This window comes from Maylandia zebra, linkage group LG17, assembly GCF_041146795.1.
Source record: "Maylandia zebra isolate NMK-2024a linkage group LG17, Mzebra_GT3a, whole genome shotgun sequence".
NCBI lineage: Eukaryota > Metazoa > Chordata > Actinopteri > Cichliformes > Cichlidae > Maylandia > Maylandia zebra.
Genome location: NC_135183.1, coordinates 7,132,065 through 7,152,198, shown reverse-complemented (window position 1 = coordinate 7,152,198; position 20,134 = coordinate 7,132,065). Strand labels below are relative to the sequence as shown.

Below are 20,134 nucleotides of genomic sequence, written 5' to 3'. Positions count from 1 at the left end.
CTAGCATGCATCTCTTTGTACTATGGTAGGAAGCTGAGCCAATCAGGAGATTAAAACCGGTAAGCGTTATTCTGTGGGGGACAGCGCTAACTACCACACCACCATGCTGCCCAGTACTGTTGAGTGGTTGGATCAGTGGCTTAGATGGCACTAATAATACAGGTTACATTCAATATATTCCTGAAAAGTATGAAAGGTGAAATGATAAACATTGCATACCTGCTTTAGAGATTCTCATTTTCAGCAAATAGAGATTTTTGAGGTTTGGAAATGCACCTGGAGCATTCAGGTCATTGATATGTGGTTTTATCTAAGGAAAGCTTGAAGGCCTGAGTGGGAGAATGAAAAGATGAGAGACGGCTAAACGGAGGAGGAGACAGAGTGGAGGAGAAAGTGTCAGAGTAATGAACTCAGGGTGGAGATAAGCGGCTGCTTCAGAGAGTGCACTTTGGATCACTGTCAGTCTGTCTTTTTTGTGCCAATGTCAAAGAAACTGATTAAATTCAATTTAAGCTGATACTTCTTCGAAGTACGATGAACTCTAATTTCAGTTTCTCCTGCCAAGTACCAGCATTTAATCATTGTGAATAATAATATACTCAGACACTAACATATATCTAAATACATACAATACAAAAATGATTAATAACCCTTCAACTGGAATAACTGTTTACACTTCATATTCTGGGGGGAAATAATTGGGAGGCAGAAATATCCAGACAGCTCTGCAGTGGGAATGAGGCCACTGAGAGCTAAACAGTGATGGGGGGCAGGTGTTTCGGTAAAAGAGGCCTGGTCACATGATGTATCATAGTGCAGCTCCCTCTTATTCTCATGACGAGTCATTATACATCCCTGGAGTCGAAGAGGACCGGTGAAACAAAGCTTTACAGCTTGGTTAAGAGCGATGAGGTAATGCAGTGCTCTGTTCTCGGGTAGAGGCAGAATAGTTACATGTTAAAATGTATAATGAGTTTATTGATTTGTTCTTAGTACAGTTAATATTAGACCTAATTTAGAGCAGTATATGTACATCGTTGACATTTTTCAGAAGTTGCACCATTAAATATTTTTGTCATCAGCCTACCACTTAAATTATGTAAATGTATGTGTTTACTGGGAAAGGAGCTTTCTGTGTCGGTGTATCCTGAATAATATCACCCAAGTGCCATAATTCTCTCTTAGTATTGAGCATTTTTAGTGTTTTTTAGCACATTGGTTTGGTTTCACATCTGAGGTTTTGATTCGGCTTGGCCAGTCTTAGTAAGCAGAGGGTAGCTCATTTCCGTAGACAAGATCTCTGTCTTAAGACTCTAATTTAACTTTCAGTACCAAAGAGCTGACTGATTATCTGCAGAATGCAGCAGCAGCTAAAGACTTGGATGGTGGCATTAAAACTAGAGCTGAAAACAGAGTATGTGTATATATAACTGAGCAGAAGCATGAATCCAACTTTAAAGGCTTTACTTCAGCCAGTAACTGATCATCTTTTGTCCATCAGAATTTTCCTAAATTGTGTCAATAAAAGGCCTCTAACCTCCATTATTTCTGTCAGTGCATCCTAACACAGTTGCAAGCTACAGAGAAGCCTCAACAAATCAAAGAAAACTGACAAACTTGCTTCAAGATGCGTTACACGCTGCAGGTTCGGTTCCTTTGAATCAGCTGTCCCAGTCTTTCCTCATGGCCCAGTAGATACTCGATTCGTTGGTTCGTATTTACCCAGCCAATATGTCATTGTTTAGTCTCATGTAAACAAATGCTACAGCCCCAATTGATTTATGTAAATCTGTTTTCTAATTACGTTCATGAATAATCTTCGTACAGCACAAATACAAAGCTCCTTTAATTTATCCACGCTTGAGTAACTCATTTTTTTAAAGTCGTGGGGTGCGATTAATGCAAAGCGTAGAAACGTTCCTCAAGAGAGATTTGGTTCATGTTGCTAGATAAACACGCTGTTTGTTGCCATTTTTCATTTAGATATATTTGAGTTAAGGATCTCGCTGTTGTTCTTAGGCCTCTGAGAAGCTGTCAGTCTTTAGAGGAGATGAGGAGATTAAATTATAATTTCAGCCTGCTGCAGTTTATCATGGTACTCCTCCAAAATTAGAAAGTGCTGCCTCTTTCCCAAACACCTTCATGAAGGCTGCGATCATTAGTTTTCAAACTAGCTTGATGAATGATGTACATGGGTTTTCAGGTGTCCTACTCAGCAGGATTACAGACTGACTTTGAACACAACTTGAGCTTCTCTCTGCCTTTGTCTCCTTCAGGTACATTACACAGCAGGGCCATAAGTTAGAGGTCGGGGCACCGCGACCTCCTGCCACCGTCACCAATGCTGTGTCCTGGCGGTCAGAGGGCATCAAGTACAGAAAGAATGAAGTGTTTATGGATGTTATAGAGTCAGTAAATCTTCTGGTGAGTCAATATCACAGCATCATAAAGAGCTGTACAGTAAGAATGTTCATTTCCAGCCATGCGGTGACCATGGTGTCATCAAAACAAATGTAATGTACATAATATGGCTCTTTATCATTAGAATTTATATATATTTTTTCACCATTGAATTCAGTTACAGGAAGTAAACTAACATAATAGAAAACACATGACTCTCATTTTAATTTCACTATCAGTTCGTACATTGTTCAAACACCATTATCCGTTTTTTAAATCCATTGTCTAAAATCGCTGGACTTTCTCAAGCGGTTCAAATAGACTTGGCTTCCTTGAGGCTAAGTGGATGTGCGTTACTGCTAAAATTATCTTCCCTTGAATTGAATCGCTGAGTAAATTGTCTCTGCATCAATAATCATCCATTCTGTTCCAGTGCAATATTTTTGTTGTGTTTTCATTGAATGACTCAGTTTATGTCTAAGGTTACTCAGTAAATCAAGCAGACAAAATACCTCAGGACAAGTCACACACTATGTTTCTTGTGAGTGAGATGATTGTACAGCATTTTTAGTTAATTCATGGTCTAACTGCTGGAAAATAGAAAGGTTCAAATGCCCACCTGCTTTATTTCAGTAAATACTTGGTGAAAAACACTTTTCTTAACTAAAAGTATGTAAATGCTATCATCCAAAATATTTCATTACATTGTAACTTTCCCTTTCTTTACAGTTATTACATTCCCCCCCCCCCCACCACCACCACCACCACCACCACCACCACCACCGGGCTTAAATGGACAGTAATACCACGGTGTGCAAATGTGATGTTGTCAGGCTTCATGACCCAATTAGAAGAACTTCTATTTTTATTAAGGTCTAAGATTTCCTGCAGCAAAAGAAGAAGACGTTTGAATACGTGAACATGCTGCGTCTTCAAATGCACAAAAGAATCAGATCTTCTCTCATGTGCCTCGTGTTTGAGGCAACACCTCAAGGACAATCAAGTTACAACTGCAGTTATGAGTCATGGAAACTAATTTGGTGGAGGTGTTCAACCACTACACAGGGGTGTAAAAACCAGTAACCGCTTCCTTCTCTGTGAACAGGGACTTTTTTTTAATGTTGACAGAGTTTTATTTCTTTCTTTTTTTATTTTGAGGTATTTTCTGCTTTATTGAAGTAGTAAGGAGTAGAGCAGGAGAAGACACAGCACAGGGCTGTGGGTTGGACTCACACCCAGGATGCTGGGTTTTAGCCATGTGGTAAATGGTTGCCTCCTCACCCAGTGAGTGAAACTAGCACCCCAACATTTTTTTTTTAGTCTTCCTCACCAGTGTTTTACTTACAGTTCTTACGCTGCATGCTAAAAGACTTTCTGTTTTGTCCCTCAGACTGTGTGCATCCTCTGAATGGTTAGGTCGATTGGTTTGTTGCTTTCTTCTTCTGGGAACTACATATCTGAAAAGTGTAATTCTTCAAATAACGAATATGTATTTGTTTCAAGAAAATTGTAATTGTAATCATCAGACTGAACTTCCACAGCTGCAAGGGGCAGATTTGACTGTGTAGCATATGTATTCACAGAATCTAAACAAACTAATGTTAAAATTTATTTTCTTCTCTGTAGGTGAGTGCCAGTGGCAGTGTCCTGCGCAGTGAAATAGTGGGTAGCATCAAGCTCAAAGTGGTCCTGTCAGGGATGCCTGAACTTCGACTGGGCCTCAATGACAAAGTGCTGTTTGAGCTCACAGGCAGTAAGTAACAGTCACCCACAGCCATTTGTGTCACTAGAAGCCTTTATTACAGAGCTGAACACTCGTGCAGGCAGCTGACAGAATGAAAAAGGATCAGAATCCCTGTATATCTGTGGATTTATCTCAGTATTATACATTTAAAAACAACATCCAGCACACATAAGGGTTGTAGCACTTGAAGTCAGTGAGGGAAATTTAATTGGAGCTGGACCTGCATGTGTTTACAGTAACTTTTAAACATTATTATGTACCGATCAGGCATAACATTATGCACGCCTAATATTGTGTTGCTCCCCCTTTTGCTGCCAAAACAGCCCCTGAAGGTGTGCTGTGGGATCTGCCACCAAGATGTTAGCAACACATCCTTTAAGTCCTGTGAGCTACAAGGTGGATCAGACTTGTTTTTCAAGCACATCCCCACAGATGCTTGACTGGAATGAGATCTGGGGAATTTGGAGGCCAAGTCAACACCTCAAACTTGCTGTTGTACTCCTTGAACCATTCCTAAACCATTTTTGCTTTGAGGCAGGGCGCGCTATCCTGCTTTCATCGGTGGTCAAGAGTACTCTTAACACTTTTCTATTAGAATCAGCATTGACATTTGCAGTAATTTGAGCTACAGTTGTACACGGGCCAGCCTTCATTCCTCACATGCATCACTGAGCCTTGGCCATCTATGTCCCTGTTGTGGGTCAACCACTGTTCCTTCCTTGGACCTCTTTGATAGATACTGACCACTGCAGACCAGTAACAGCCCACAAGAGGTGTTGTTTTGGACATGCTGTAGACTTACACTTGCCCATTTTTCCAGCTTTTTGTCCACATCGATTTGGGGACAAAATGTTTACTTGCTCTTTAATATACCCCACCCACTAACAGGTGCCAGGATGAAGAGATAACCTGTGTTATTCACTTCATATGTCAGTAGTCATAATGTTTTGCCTGATTGGTGTAGTATGCAGTCTATTTGTTGTAACTGATGAAATGACAGTAAGCCTCTAAACGATCAGTAGAATGCTTTATTGCTTTTTGATACACTTTCTACTTTGTTTGGTGCTGGTTGAGCTTTTGGCTTTTCACTCTCCCCTTGAACTCACCCTCACGCTTTAGCTCCTCTTTCTGCCTAAATCCCATGCATAACTCTCTTCCTACCTCTACCTCCCCCTCTCTGCCTACCAATTTTTCCACCGGTGTTTCCCACTGCTACATCTTTTCTCGCCTACTCCTGCACATCCTCCTCCTCCTCTTCCATCTCTTCTTCCTCCTCTGCTTTGCCTTCATTTCTTCCCCCCCCTACTGTTTCTAGTGAAGGGGAAAGGCTCCTTCACTGTCTACCCTCTTTGCCTCTGCGTTAATCCTCACCCTGGGCTACAGCCCTGCAGATGAAAGGTGAGGGTCCGCGGCTATCCTATGCAGCCCACAATCCCCCTGCTGTGTGTAGGAGTCTGGGAAATAGCATATCCTCAGAAATAATGATCAGAAATAATGATCAAACAGACGCACTGGCAGATGCAAACACACACACACACACACACACACACACACACACACACACACACACACACACACACACACACACACACACACACACACACACACACACTGTTAAATATTAAAAAGTGTTTTGCACTCTCATCTCCTGCAGTTACATTTTACATATCATTTCCCAGTCATTGGATTATCATAGTTGCTTGGTTTGTACTTGGTTTGCACAGCTTGATGCAGACAAAAAAAGAAAGAGGAAGTATAAATCATTTAATGCTGCCCTCCGCTGGTAGAAGTCCAGAACTGTCACCACACGGAGCTGAAATAACCATAACACAAGTCACTCCTGTGTTATTTACTGACTGAAAGCAAGCAAACAAAATCATTTCTATCCCTTGAATGTCCACAGCTGCTCGCATATTCTCTAAGTAATTCAAAATTCTCTCTCAGTGGCCTCAATGGCTTGTTTAAAGTCAGTGGAGTTTTAGGTTTTGAGACTGTGTGGATTGGGTAAAAATGACAGACGTTTTCAAAGCAGCCCATATAATCATATTATGAGCTGCAGGCTACTTTGCGTGCAACTAACAATTATGTTGTTATCAGTTTGCACTCTTATCATTTTCTTAGTTAATCAGTTTCTCCACAAAATGTCAAAGACTCATAAAAATGCCCAAGGTGACAGCTTTTAATTACTTACGTTTATAACTGACAATCAAAAATGGAGAGGTATGTTGTTTACAATAATATACATCAAACATTAGACTAACCAATCTTCACATTTAAGGCGATTAAATATTCCTTTGGCCACTCGAAGCACCATTAAGATGCTTTAGGCATTTATCAGTTGTCACTATAACGTCTTTTTTCCCCCCACTGTGTGACAGTGGACAGAAAAACAGATTAGGTTGCTCTTGTCTGCTACTGTGCATTAAAGACATGCTGAGAGTGGCCGTAAGGGTGAACCACAGGGGACACTGCTGCATCTTCAATCCTCCTCTGGCATGTGCACGCACACCTGTCTCTTCTTTGGGCCCCGAGGTCCAGGGAATGACAGACAGTATCCTGTATGACCTTTCATTGCTTGTCTTGATAACGCTGCATACAAGTGTGTGTGTGTATGTGTGTGTGTGTCTATGGTAGTGGCATAGAAGGACACAAACAGGAAGCGTTTCCTGCTTTTTCTTGACCAGGAGTGTTGGGTTCTCCATGGCATCCACCTTTCTCCACTTTCACATTATAAAATGTCACACACACAGACACACACAAAATCAATAGAGAAACAAGCGCAGTACACAAATCTGCAAAACGGGCATGCATAAACACATGCACGAACACCAACTCACGAGGGAGGACAGTGAAGAAGAATACACACAGAATACACAAATACGCACATCCACACACAGGCAGGCACATTCCCTCTGACAGGCCTCAGTGCTGGTCCCGGGGTTGCATTCTGAGCAGGTGAAGCCTTAGCTCACTATTGAACGGGGGATTTAGCTGAAGGCTCACAGGCCCACAGTCATTACAGCAGTTTTTCACCACTCTGCACCCTCAATTAACCACGGCAGAGGTGAGCATCAGGCGTTCTCCAGCAGGCATCAGAGGCTGCCATGAAAGAGATTCCCCTTACAGTGTAACTGATTACTGCAACAGTGCAAGTGTGTTCACTCTAGGTAGCAGCTTTAACTTTGAGAGTGTTTTTGTGCCGAGTCTATTCAGGGATTTTCTTTTTTAATGGTTTTGCTTTTGTGACTTTAATATTTTGGGGGGCAATTGGCTACATAAAAACAAAATCTGAATACATGGAGGCATTATTGTCACATTTGAAATACTAAATAAATTGTTATAAACAATAGCAGGTGTGACTATATCAGAAGTCATTCATATCGCTTGAATGTCTGCAGAAATCAGTGAGTTTCATTTGGGGGGATGATGGCAGCAGGTATTAAATACAAACTGTGTGCTTGTGTGTAGCAGCAAAACTAATTGTTTAGTGCAGGATGAGAAGAAGGCACTGTGAGCTGGTAACACACTGCTTTCAGTGTGTGTTTGTCTGAGAGAGAGAGAGATGAAGTGAATGTTTGTCAGTCATCATTACCTTGACCTTGATTTCCCCAAGGCTGTGTACAAAGCTCTCAATCTTTGTGTGTGTGTTTGTGTCAGGAGAGAAGAGCAAGACAGTGGAGCTGGAGGATGTGAAGTTTCATCAGTGTGTTCGTCTGTCACGCTTTGAGAACGACCGTACCATCTCTTTCATCCCCCCTGACGGCGAGAGCGAGCTCATGTCCTACCGCCTCAACACTACAGTGAGGACACATAAACGTTATCAAAAGAGCACATTCTTTTCACATTAGGTCAAATGACATGACAACCCAAAAAGTGTCTTTATTTTATTGTTTTTGTACTCTTTGATGTTCATTTTTGTTGTATTAAGCTATCCACTTATAGTGAAGCTTGCTGTTCATAACTGATCTTCACAGTCATAGTAAATTGGTAAAGTTGTTAACATCCAACACTTTAAAAGACTCAGTTTTAAAAATAACATTACCCAGCTCTTTTTGGTCAATCGCAATAAAGAAGTAAAACTTTCACTCCTTTAGTGTACTTGAATGGACATTACTGTATCTGAGTCGCTGACTGTATTTATAAAAAATAGATGGAGCCTCCACAATGTTACCCAGTGGGGTTGAAGCCTTAAGCCTTGTTGGAGTGACCTTTTTTTTTTTTTTTTTTTTTTTTTTAGCTTTGTTAGCAAGGTGCACCCATAAGACAATATTGGTGTATTACATATACACAGATAAATAGTGATTATTGGTAAAGAAATATCAAACCACAAACTTTATGTCAGTACAGTTAGCAGCACATCAGGCCATATTATTTGACATTTAACTTTGATTAAGATGCTCTAAAAAGGACCAAGGACCAACAAAACTCAAACTAGCTGATGTCATGCCTAGCAGGTAGCTAGTGGCTAAGGGCACCTCACCTTTCATTCAAAATGTTGAAGTACTTCTGTTGGTCTTCAGCAGCTCAGCCAATAGTTTCTGCACAAACAAATACTGTTAGGAAACCTGGATAAAATAATTATTCCAGTTACTACGAGATGGCATGATGAGACTTTAAAACCAAGACAAACACTCCCCTGAGTCTTTGAAAACCAGGATAAAGTGACTGGATGTGTGAATGTTATTTACAGCCTTCTGCAAGCACAGCCACAGCACTGTTTGTCTTGTTATGATGTGTGCAGCGATGCACTCGATTGTGCGCTCGGTGCATTTCTGACCTTGTGTCCACCCTCTGAATCCCTCGCCGACCTCTGGATCTCTGACAGGTGAAGCCTCTCATATGGATTGAGAGTGTGATTGAGAAGTTCTCTCACAGCCGCGTGGAGATCAAGGTTAAGGTAACGATGAATGACACACAAATATATGAATGCACGCACATAGAGTAAAATGCACCATATGCTGATCTGGGTTTAAAGTGCATTAGTGCCTTCACTAAAGCTGATCTATAATTTATGACACATTCAATGGATTGCTGTTTGCCATCTGTTTGTTCGCAGTGTGGTGATGCAAAGTAACAACACTGTTGCATAATTGCAAGGTCTTATTTGAATTTGTGCATGTGCTTTTTGTTATAAAGATCTTTAATGACGCTTGAACTCTGTTCTCTGACATCATCTGCAGGCTAAAAGTCAGTTTAAGAGCCGCTCCACTGCCAACAACGTGTCCATTCTGGTGCCGGTGCCCAGTGATGCTGACTCACCCAAGTTCAAGACCAGCACAGGCAGCGCCAAGTGGGTGCCTGAGAAGAATGTGGTGCAGTGGAACATCAAATCTTTCCCTGTTAGTGTGGCCTGTAAACAAAATATATCATGTTGTCATTACTGATATTTTCTCACAGACACTCACAGGCATAGCGCTTCTCAACAAGCAGCAATAAATAATAGATTAAATCAAATAGACTGAAAACGACAGACATTCTTTAGCTGTTTTGGAAAAGTGTTTTCCATTTATTCTTTTATTCATACAAAATCAAATATTAGTCCCTTAAAAGTAAATACTGCCCAGAGAGTGAGCTGCCTTGACCGAGGTTTGTGTCCATTTTTCAAAACGTACAGCAGATGGCGCAAATTCTGCTTTTGCTTTAAATGTAGTGGCTCAGGACCAACTATGGATCCACTATATATATATATATATATATATATATATATATATATATATATATATATATATATATATATATATATATATATATATATATATATATATATATATATATATATATATATATATATATATATATATATATATATATATATATATATATGTATATATATATATGTATATATATATATATATGTATATATATATATATATGTATATATATATATATATGTATATATATATATATATGTATATATATATATAGAGGTTTTTAAGCTCCCCTTTTCCCAAGTGATGCTTTGAAAGCAGAGCAGCAGCAGCTTGATGCACTTCTACATAATCCTGAAACAGAATATCTGTCAGAAATGAAGATGTGTTGTGACAAATATTAGACAGCAGCCATTTATCACTTTATCGCCAACCTCCCAGCATACAAAACCAGACACAATCACATCTTATCTCCCCTATTTTCCACTTTGTTTTCAGTTTGTGTCAGTTTCTGCTCTGTAGGCTCCTCAAAGGAAATTTAACTGGCTTGAAGCTGAGGTTCTTTTATCTGTCAAGTCTTGATATCCCCTTTTGTAATTCATTACACATCTAATATGTCAGGGAGGGTTAGCAATTGCAGCTGTAAAGTATAGTTGACTAACTTGCGTGTGACTGTGCAGAGGATTTTTCCATCACTCGCAACCTTTGTACCCTGTAAAAGGACGTATTCTCTCCAGTCTCGAGGTTTAGATTGAGGAAACAAACAGAAAGCGGTTATAGAGAGCGCTCATTCACAGTCAACCAGCTGTGAGCTCCACCCAGCTACGTCTGACTCTGTTTTTATAAACACCAGAAATGTTTATGCAGCATTTATAAGTCAATTTTCCTTCAGCTATTTTATAAGCATGAATATATGTATCTTTGACATATTTATCATTTATTGGATATTTCTTATCAGCCTTAAGCGAGGGCAGAGCTGATAAGGTTTCCCATAGCAACCGTATAATGACAAGAAAAAATGTTTCATAATCAGTTCAACAATGAGGCTTTTTTTTTTTTTGTTTGCAGTTATTTCGGTTTGTCGGTTTATTGAAGTTTAGAAACGACATTACCAAATGATTATTATGCTTAATCAGCTTCTTCCTGTGACAGATGGGTTGCTGCATGAATGCACAATTTTCCGCCACAGTTAGAATAGTTATTTTAAAGCAGAGTGTTTCTGTGTTTGGGCTTCTGCCTGAGCTCTTCTCTTCGGTTCGATGTGGGCAGGGTTCAGGCGGACAAAGGTGATGTCACATACAACAGCGTTTCAAAATTGTAATGACACTTGTGTTGTTTTTTTTCCTTTGTTGCCAGGCTACTTGGACAGAAAAAAAGAAATTCACTTGCACAGTACTAGTGAAGCAGAATAGATTAGTTTTTGTTTTTTGTTTTTCTTATTTTTTAACAAATGAACAAGAATGCTCCAGTTGTCGCTTCATCACTCTAAAATCAATCCATCCAACCGTTAGCTTGAGCTGCTTATTATTTAAAAAGGTCCTCGGGTGGCTGGAGCTGGAACCAATCCTAGTCGACTTTGGGTGTAACAGGAACACCCAGGTTAAAGTCAACAGTAAATATATTATATTATGTGGTTTATATTATAAACCAAGTGAATAGGAGGCTTCAAGAAAGTCGAGCCAGAGAACAAACTTGCATGTGTTTAATATAGTATATGCTAAATCCTAAAAAAAAACTATATCTGATTCACCTTGATATGATAAGGTAGTTGCCTCGTGTGGCTGTGTGTATTAACTGGAATGGGACGCCCCCTTGAGACATGAGCTTTATAAATGGCATCATCCTAAATTTAAGAGTTTACCTAACAGACCCAATAACAGCTCTGTGGCCTTTTCTCTTTTCTGTTTGGGTGTCTAGGGGGGTAAGGAGTACGTGATGCGAGCACACTTTGGGCTGCCCAGCGTGGAGAGTGACGAGCTCGAGGCAAAGAGACCAATCACAGTTAATTTTGAGATACCCTATTTCACTGTGTCTGGGATTCAGGTAGGAGATGACAACGCACCGTTTGCCTTCACTGCCTCCTTGTACAGCTGCATTCTGTAAAGTAAAAATTATTACTGGATTAAATGGATAACTTATTAAGTCATCTTTTAAGTTTATGGCAACGATCTCCTTACACACTTTGTCTCAATTCACTCCTTGTTGAATTTAAACCATAGAGCAAAACTACCTTCACATTCCAATGTCTTTGATATTTAGGTCATTTATAAATGAGCTCTACCTGACTACATTAGAGTTCACATGTTTCAATTTTACCTTCTCTCTTTTGTTACAACCCATTAAAAATGAGACATTTTTTAGTTCTTCAGAATGTCTTTTATTTCTTCAGTTAGTGAGAAGAAAAAACAATCAAAATGTGGAGATCTGTGGTTTTCGCTAGATAGAAGGCATTTATATCTGCTGTAAATGAACTGACAGAAAGCTACCTGAGCGCACAGTCTGTTTATAGTAAACTGTAATGTCAAACCACTAAAGAAAATGAGGGTTCATAATGTGTTTGAATGAGTGAAATAACTGTAGTTAAAATGTCAATGTTCTCCCAGGTGCGCTACCTAAAGATCATAGAGAAGAGTGGTTACCAGGCGTTGCCATGGGTGCGCTACATCACGCAAAGTGGAGGTGAGAAAATAACGCAGGGAAGTGGAATTCATTACAACTCACCCTTAAAAACAAACACAAACACTGCAGATTGGCCACTTAGGACCACTTTTTAACTGGAAATGCTGCTGCTCTGATTTGGCAGCACGGTTGATGAAGTTTAAGAGAATTTTACAAATACTTTTTGAAGGATGAAACTTTCATGTACGACAGAGCTGCAAATGTCTGCATCTGTGGTTTGAAAGCCCTTGGATTTAAAATTGCATTTCTCTCATTAAGTAATAATGTAGTCAAAGTAGTCATCATATCGAGAATCATTTTTGTTTTTAGGAAATTGTTCTCAAAAGTCTAGGCAATCAGGGAAGCAAGAATAATTATTCTAATTTAAAACATATTCACAATTTTCAAAAATACTCATTCTTAGCTTTGTCCAAATAATAGCATTAAGATAGTTGGGGGTAGCAGACCTGTGACAACATGGACCTCAGGTGGTTAAGGTTTCAGATAAAGATAACTGAAAAGCGTTTTTTTAAGGTCATTATAAGCTAGAGGAAAAAAGAAAAAACACAGTTTGCTTCATCAGGACTGTGTGTCTCATCTCATCCACAGATTAGCTAATTTGAAAAAACCATCACATAAAACATGACAATTAACATCAAGTGTCGGAAGACTACACGGTGCATATTTTGAACTTTTTTTGGATTCCAAGTTGGTGTTCCTAGAAAGACAGAGGAGTAAATTCCCAAGAGAGATCAGAGTCCCAACCGGTCTTCCTGCATCAGTATTCAGTGTGTGTCCCTCAAATGAACCCAGCTGGATAGCATCTATCATATCTATTACCTGGCTCTATCACCACGAGCCATGTCATCAGGGGCTTAGAGTGACAAAATGCAGGTTGCCAAGGATAGAAACCTTCTGGCTTCTTCGAGGCTTAGGTAGCATGTTTAATGTCCAACTTTGAACAGAAACAGCCGAATTTCTGCAGCAACGTTAGCACCTGGGATCTTGAGATTCAGTTGCTGCCCTGGGAATGAACCCACATCCGTCAGCTGCTGACAACAAGGGCGACAAGGACCAAGAAGTGTTTGTCAGCTTTGAGCTTGTTTCATCCCATTAACCTGAGATGTTACCTGCAAAGCATGTTGAAATAAAAAGCAACACCTTCGCCCCAAACACACACATGTCATTTGAACAGGTCAGTTTAAAGCTGCAGTGTATTGATGAGACTGCAGCAAAGTCCTCCACACAGGCTCACGGGTTTCAGTGGGGACGCAAATGGTAATGATATGGAGATGGGAGTCCAGTACCTCTGCTGGACAACCGCCAGAAATCTTCAAGTTTCATACCTGCTATCTGCCCCAGGAATGAACCTGACTGCATTACATCAATCATATCCATTACCTGGCTTTGTCAGGGATGAGTCAGGGGATGCAGAGGTTGAATGATACCACAGGGTGCCAGGAGGCTCCCAGGGTGGCAACTTGGCAAATGCCAAGGTTACGATCACTTTGCTGTAACATCAGCAGAGAAGCAAAGGAGAGAAAGCGAGAGGGATCGAAAGGAGAAAAGACGAGAACAAGTTAGAGAAGGAAAGGGGACGAAGTTTGGGTGACTTGGAGAGATGGCTATTCCCTTTCTCTTACTGTTAACATCAGCAGCACACAGAGGGAGACGGGCGCGATCACATTTCACTCGACACTACAGGCAGACACTCTCACACTGATTAAATAATACCCTGATGCTGTGTACTGTAGCTAGTGGCTCATTAATGATTGATGAACAGGCATTTGCTTGTACTGTACAGCAGTAAGTCAAAGTGATGACCACTAATATCTGACTGATCAGGTGATGATGCACATTAGCTGGATGTTTAACATGACACATCACTGATCCAGGTTGTCACTGGATCCGGTTCTTGATATCATAAAGGACTGCTTTATTTCAGTGGAACCACATCTGCCCCCGTCTCACCCTCTGTCTAGCATCCTCCTCTGTCACACCAACCCTCTGCATGTCCTCCTTCACTAAATCCATAGAGAATCTTCTCTGTGGTCTTCCTCTTCCTCCTTCAGGGCAGCTCCATCTTCAACATCCTTTACCCAATATATCCCTCTTCCCTCCTCAGGTCCTGCCTGTCTTACTTTCTCCACTCTTACTTTGTAAATGAACCATCTACTTTTAGTTAAGCAGATATTTAATCCCCCTTTTTTCTTGCTGCTATTACCAACATATCTGTGCTCACCCTGACCCCTGGAAACACCCTAAACTCACCTCTTTCACTGAGTTGTTGATATTTAACTCACCGTCTTGTAAGTATTATGTGCCAAACTCTGGGAAACTATTCAAAGGCTGTGTTGTCAGGATTTTTTGTTGTTTTTTTTATTTAATATATATATATGAGCATGGTTCAGTTAACACACACTCTGTATTCTGTGCCACTGATATTTACCTTAAGTTCAAGTTCAAAAGAGTCAAAACAAAAGCGCATAACATATGCAAATGGGATGTTCGCATACTTCTGTTTCATCTTTTTTGTGACACCTCCGGGGGTGCACACGTGCATCGTAATTATTCTGTACACCTTGTTTTGAGATTTAATGGCACCATTATAAAGTGGTAGTGATGTGCAAGAGCACTGAGGGGAAGCAAGCTGCACGTTAATGCTCTGCTGTTACGTCTCTTGGCAGATTACCAGCTCCGGACGAACTAAAGGGCACAGACGCTGCTAGACGAATGGATATTTTCTTTCTCTGTCTGTCTTCGTCTCGCCTCCATTTCTCCAGATTTCTCTCTGCAGCGGACAGCAGAGGACAAGTGCAGGAGGACAATTTTTTTTTCCTTCCCCTTACACTGAATGGCAACAGGACGTCATCCCTTCCTCTAAAACTAACTTGACTCAGACGGGAAAGTGTGGTGCAACACCTCTGACCTGTAATTTCTATTTCAGATTCCTCCGGTCTTCAGTAAAGCGTAAATAATAAACTGAGCCTCACTCTAAATGAACATGGAGGGCTCATTTAGAGTGAAGTTTCTGGACTCATTTTTTTCTAGTTTTCTTCAGAAAGGGAAAAAACATGTTATTGTAGTTTTCGAAACATGGTCAATTTGGGCTGCTCAGCTTGTCCAGTGGCTTTCTGCTGAGTACTATGTAATCTGACTGATTATGTAGTCCCAGTGTACAGCAGCTGTGATTGTTTATCACCACTTGTTATTTCTTTAAGGGCCATAATGTTGCAGACTGGTGATTTTTCTCTATATTGAAAAATGCCAAGTACTCAAGTTACATGTGGTTCCAGGCAGGATCTTAGCTTCAACACAAAACCAGTCAGCATCTTTAACATTCGTCTTTCTCAATCACTCCTATGACCCGTCCTTCATATTCAGTGGTTGATTTTTGTCCTCTCGGAGCATGTTTTTTTTCTAGAACCTCTGTGTTAAGATATAATAGAACATTAAGATATAATAGAACCATACCAAATATAAAAACATCTATTTATAAATAGACGCAGGCATTGCCCCCAAAAATGCCTGCGTCTCATCAGCCCTAGCACTGTGAACTCCAGTGCACTGAAATTAACACCAGCAACCAGATCAATGATTAATAAGGCACAATATTGTCAGAGGCATCGGCAGTGTAACGCGACACCGTCGACACACTCTCATGGGGCCTGTAACCTTGTCCTTGTGCTCAAAATCAGCTTCCAGCTCTGAGCACATACTGAAGGAATGAAAAAGGTGGGGGGGGTTTGGGGGTTTCTTTTTTTTATCCTTATATCTGTTGTTTATACTGTAATCACTAATCACTGCCATGTGGAAAGGAGACTTTAAAGGAAAACAGAAGGGGGTACAAAGGTAAAATTAACCTGAAGAGAGTTTGTGTGCAGAATGTGAGAATATTGACAAAATGGTGAAGAATTCTTTCCCCCAGGATTCTTCTCGACTCCCTCTACTGTGCACGCTTTTCACCACATCAGTTCAGCTGCATTGCTAACAACACAGAAGAGTCCTGAGTCATTTTTACCATGTTTGCTGTTAAAACAAAAACATACTATTACAATCAGTCCTTTTCTTTTTTCATGTGGAGACCTGTTTGAGACCCCAGTGACGATTTTAATAGATCTGTGTTATGTGTTTTGATTAATTTATCAAGGACAATTTGTCCATAGGGAACAAAGGGATATATTTGGAAATAAAACATTTTGTATCTTGTTATGGGATATCAGTGTTTTGTTTGTTTGGTTGTAATTTTTGCACATAGTTCCTTACTACATTGGTCAAGCAAATTTTAATATTTGTGGGTGAAATAATGTTTGCCAGCTCTGAAATGTAGATCAACAATCTGTCACATTAGTGAACAGATCTCAGATTAGTGCTCCATTATTATTCTGAGTTAACGGCATAAAGGCGCTACATTAAGGTGCAATTCTTTTAAATGATTAGTCTGACATTTTGTGAAATATGCTAATAAATTCTTGCGGGACGTTAGATGAGGTAATTGATGCCATTCTCATGTCAGTTTGCTACACGGACCAAAAAAATTAAAGGAGCATTTTGAATATACATGAGATTTCAGTAGGAAAAAAACATGCTGGATATCTATACTGATATGGACTGGGTACTGTTTCAAATGATGCAACATTGTTTGATGGAAATGACAATAATCAGCCTACAGAGGGCTAAATTCAAAGACACCCTGAAAATCAAAGTGAAAAAATTACACGGTAGGCTAGTCCATTTTTCCAAAATTTAATTTCAGCAACTCATAACGACACTCATGAGGTCCCTTTGTAGAGCTCTGACAATACCAGAGGATGCCCCTAATGAGATGATGGTTGGTGCCCTGAGAGCTATCTTCCCAGGTCTCGACTGGGGCACCACTGAGCTCCTGGACAGTCTGGGATGCAACCTAGTGGCACTGGATGGATGGAAACAAAGTCCTAGAGGTGTTCTATTGGATTCAGGTCAGGCAAAGGGTGGGGACCAGTCATTGGTATCAGTTTTTTCATTTTCCAGGAAGTGCCTGCAAACATACTGCCCCATGAGGCCAGGCTATGTTGTGCACCAGGAGAAACTCAGGACCTACTGCACCAGCATATGACAATCGGACTCCACGGTGCCGGGCACTGAGCACAGGGCCAACTAGCAGACGTCAGCCCCTCAAAGCCACTCTCATGAAGTCTGCGTCTGATTGTTTGATCAGAGACATTCACAACTTGTGACCTGCTGGAGGTCATTTGGTAGCTCTGGCAGTGCTCGTCCTGTTCCTCCTTGCACAAAAGACCAGATATCAGTCCTGCTGATGAGTTAAGTCCATTCCAGCTCTCCTAGAGTAATTGCCTGTCTCCTGGAATCTCCTCCATACTCTTAAGACTGTGCTGGGAGAAACAGCAAACCTTCTGGCAATGGAACATGCTGGAGGAGCTAGACCACCTGTGGCATCACTGTAGGGCCCTGGTATTGCCTTGTGTTACCAGTAGTATTACCGCAGACCCTAGCCAAATGCCAAATTAGTGGGAAAAAAACAATTAGTGGCCTCCACCCCTAAAACCATTTGTATTTGGGGATTGTCTCACTGTTGCCCCTCCTGTTGTTAATTTCATCAACACCAAAGCAGCTGAAACTAATTAAAAACCCTCTCTGCTACTTAATTGACCAGGTCAATATCTCAGAGGTTTAACTGACTCGATGCTGTACTCTGATTAAAAAGTGTTCTTTTGTTTTCTGGCATGTTTTGGTTGCCTGGGGTTAGGGATAATTGTTATCTAGTTAGACCACAGACAGCTAAGTAGTCATTGGAATAAATGTGTGCAAAATGCTAATGCATAGCGTTAAGCTAGAAGAATTGTGAGTAGAATTTGAAGGGCCGCCATATGCATCTTCACGTCTCACCCACAGATGTTGTTTGGCGTTTCAGCAATACTGTGTTCAAAATGAAGCCTAGTTTTGGAATCAAACGAGAACTCCATTCAAATGCAATGTGGGGAAAGTCTTAAGCAAACAGGATGCACCTGAACAAAGTTAGGAGGGCCACAGTACAAGGTCTGAATATTTTAGTAAATCAGAATTTGGATTTTTTTTTTGTTTTATTCTTCAGCGGAAAAAAACGTGTTTTTACTGCAGTGTAAACTTGTGGACAAGAATGACCACTTTATCCTTTTAAGATGAATTTAACAACACGATACCAAGCAGAAGAGCGGTCTGAATGTCTTTCAAATCCAGTGTATAGCAGAGAAACAATTTGTCCAGTTTTTGTATTCTTTCTTCTGTTTAGCTTGACAGAAAAGCTCTGAATCCTCTCCTCCCACACAGTCCTCTCTCCTCAGTATCAGAACTGCCTCCCAGTTCGCTCTGTTCACCTCTTCTGGCTGTCATGCATGGGTTCACAGCCAGTCATTTCTACTGTATAGGCCACTGCAGGTCAAAAGGCAAACTTATGTAAGTAAAAGTCAGAGGATTTCTGTGTGTTGTCAAAATCCAGCAGGGTCCATGCTATTTTATTTTTCTCAGTGTGTGTGTGTGTGTGTGTGTGTGTGTATTGAAAGAAAGTGGTGCTGGTCTATGCCAGCCCCCACAGATCACTGTGTTGTGCATTGTGCCTTCAGCTTGCTGTCCATCATCACACCAACAATGGTTAACTGTGTGACCCTTTTGTCTCAAGGCAGCAGCCTGTGCGTATGTGCGGACAGATAAGAGGCGTTACTGACTTACATACGCACACACAACAGAAACACAATGCAAGGCCATTTTTTAGGTTATTCTGTAAGTGTTTCGCAAACACGAATGACCTTTTGCATCTTCTACTCTGATTCTGTCCTTGCGTCTTAAAAGTATCGAACGAACTTTTCCAAAAGGACGAAACATGATTGCTTTTGCGATATATTTTTTATATATATATTTATATACATTTATATTTCTGGAAACAAGAAGGATTAAATTATACCAAAGCTATATTTTCAGCAGCATAGCGTGGAGTTGTCCAATTCAGAGAAAAACTCACGTAGACATATCGACAACCTAGTTTAAACGATTGCAAATGCACTGAAATTCTATGACTGGCCAGGCTGATGCAATGGATTTAATTTCACTGATTTTTCTTCGTCTCAGCTTTGTGAGGAATGATTATGGCTTATTATCTGAGCCAGAAATAGCCCACATCTAATAAATTCAAAGTGCCGAGACTACAGATGACACCTCCAGCTATGCACCGCGGTTAAATTAAAAGTGTATTTTTGTAAAGTCTCAGTATTATTTAGAGAAGTGCAATAGTGGTAGTTTTGGTATCTTAATGAGTTTTATTGTAAATTTAAAAATAAATCTGGATTAATGCATGATCTGAGTAATGAGCCAGTAGGTCAGTACGAGTGTCACACCAACTGGATGTTGTTCTCTAAAGTTTAGTTAGGCAACGCAAAGAGACGTGCCATGGTTCCCACAAGAAAACTGTCAGCAGCTTAACAAGACCTCTCATAAGAAGCATCTGTGATCAAGGTGATCTTCTGCATCCTCATTCCAAAGATTCTGGACCATCTTTTCAGGATCACCTAAAGCTTTAAGGAAATCATGGCTATAAGATGAGCCTAGTGCCAAAAGGAGAATTGGAATGAGAGCTTTCGGATTCAACAGCATATTTTGACCAGCCAAGTATCCCACACGGTGATGTGACCCATGGGAAGTTTTTCCCAAA

General features: G+C 40.4%; 1 protein-coding gene across 1 annotated transcript in view; it reads left to right on the top strand.

Annotated features, from left to right (window-relative positions):
- Positions 1 to 16,667, top strand: part of ap1m3 (adaptor related protein complex 1 subunit mu 3) — a 32,315-nt gene extending 15,648 nt beyond the window's left edge. The window contains exons 5-12 of the mRNA XM_004562138.3: positions 2,277 to 2,424; positions 4,027 to 4,153; positions 7,802 to 7,944; positions 8,970 to 9,041; positions 9,325 to 9,483; positions 11,710 to 11,835; positions 12,396 to 12,471; positions 15,138 to 16,667. Of these exons, the coding sequence (XP_004562195.1) occupies positions 2,277 to 2,424; positions 4,027 to 4,153; positions 7,802 to 7,944; positions 8,970 to 9,041; positions 9,325 to 9,483; positions 11,710 to 11,835; positions 12,396 to 12,471; positions 15,138 to 15,160 (874 nt within the window). The 3' untranslated portion in view covers positions 15,161 to 16,667. The remainder of the gene's footprint in view (positions 1 to 2,276; positions 2,425 to 4,026; positions 4,154 to 7,801; positions 7,945 to 8,969; positions 9,042 to 9,324; positions 9,484 to 11,709; positions 11,836 to 12,395; positions 12,472 to 15,137) is intronic.
- The last annotated feature ends 3,467 nt before the right edge of the window (positions 16,668 to 20,134 follow it).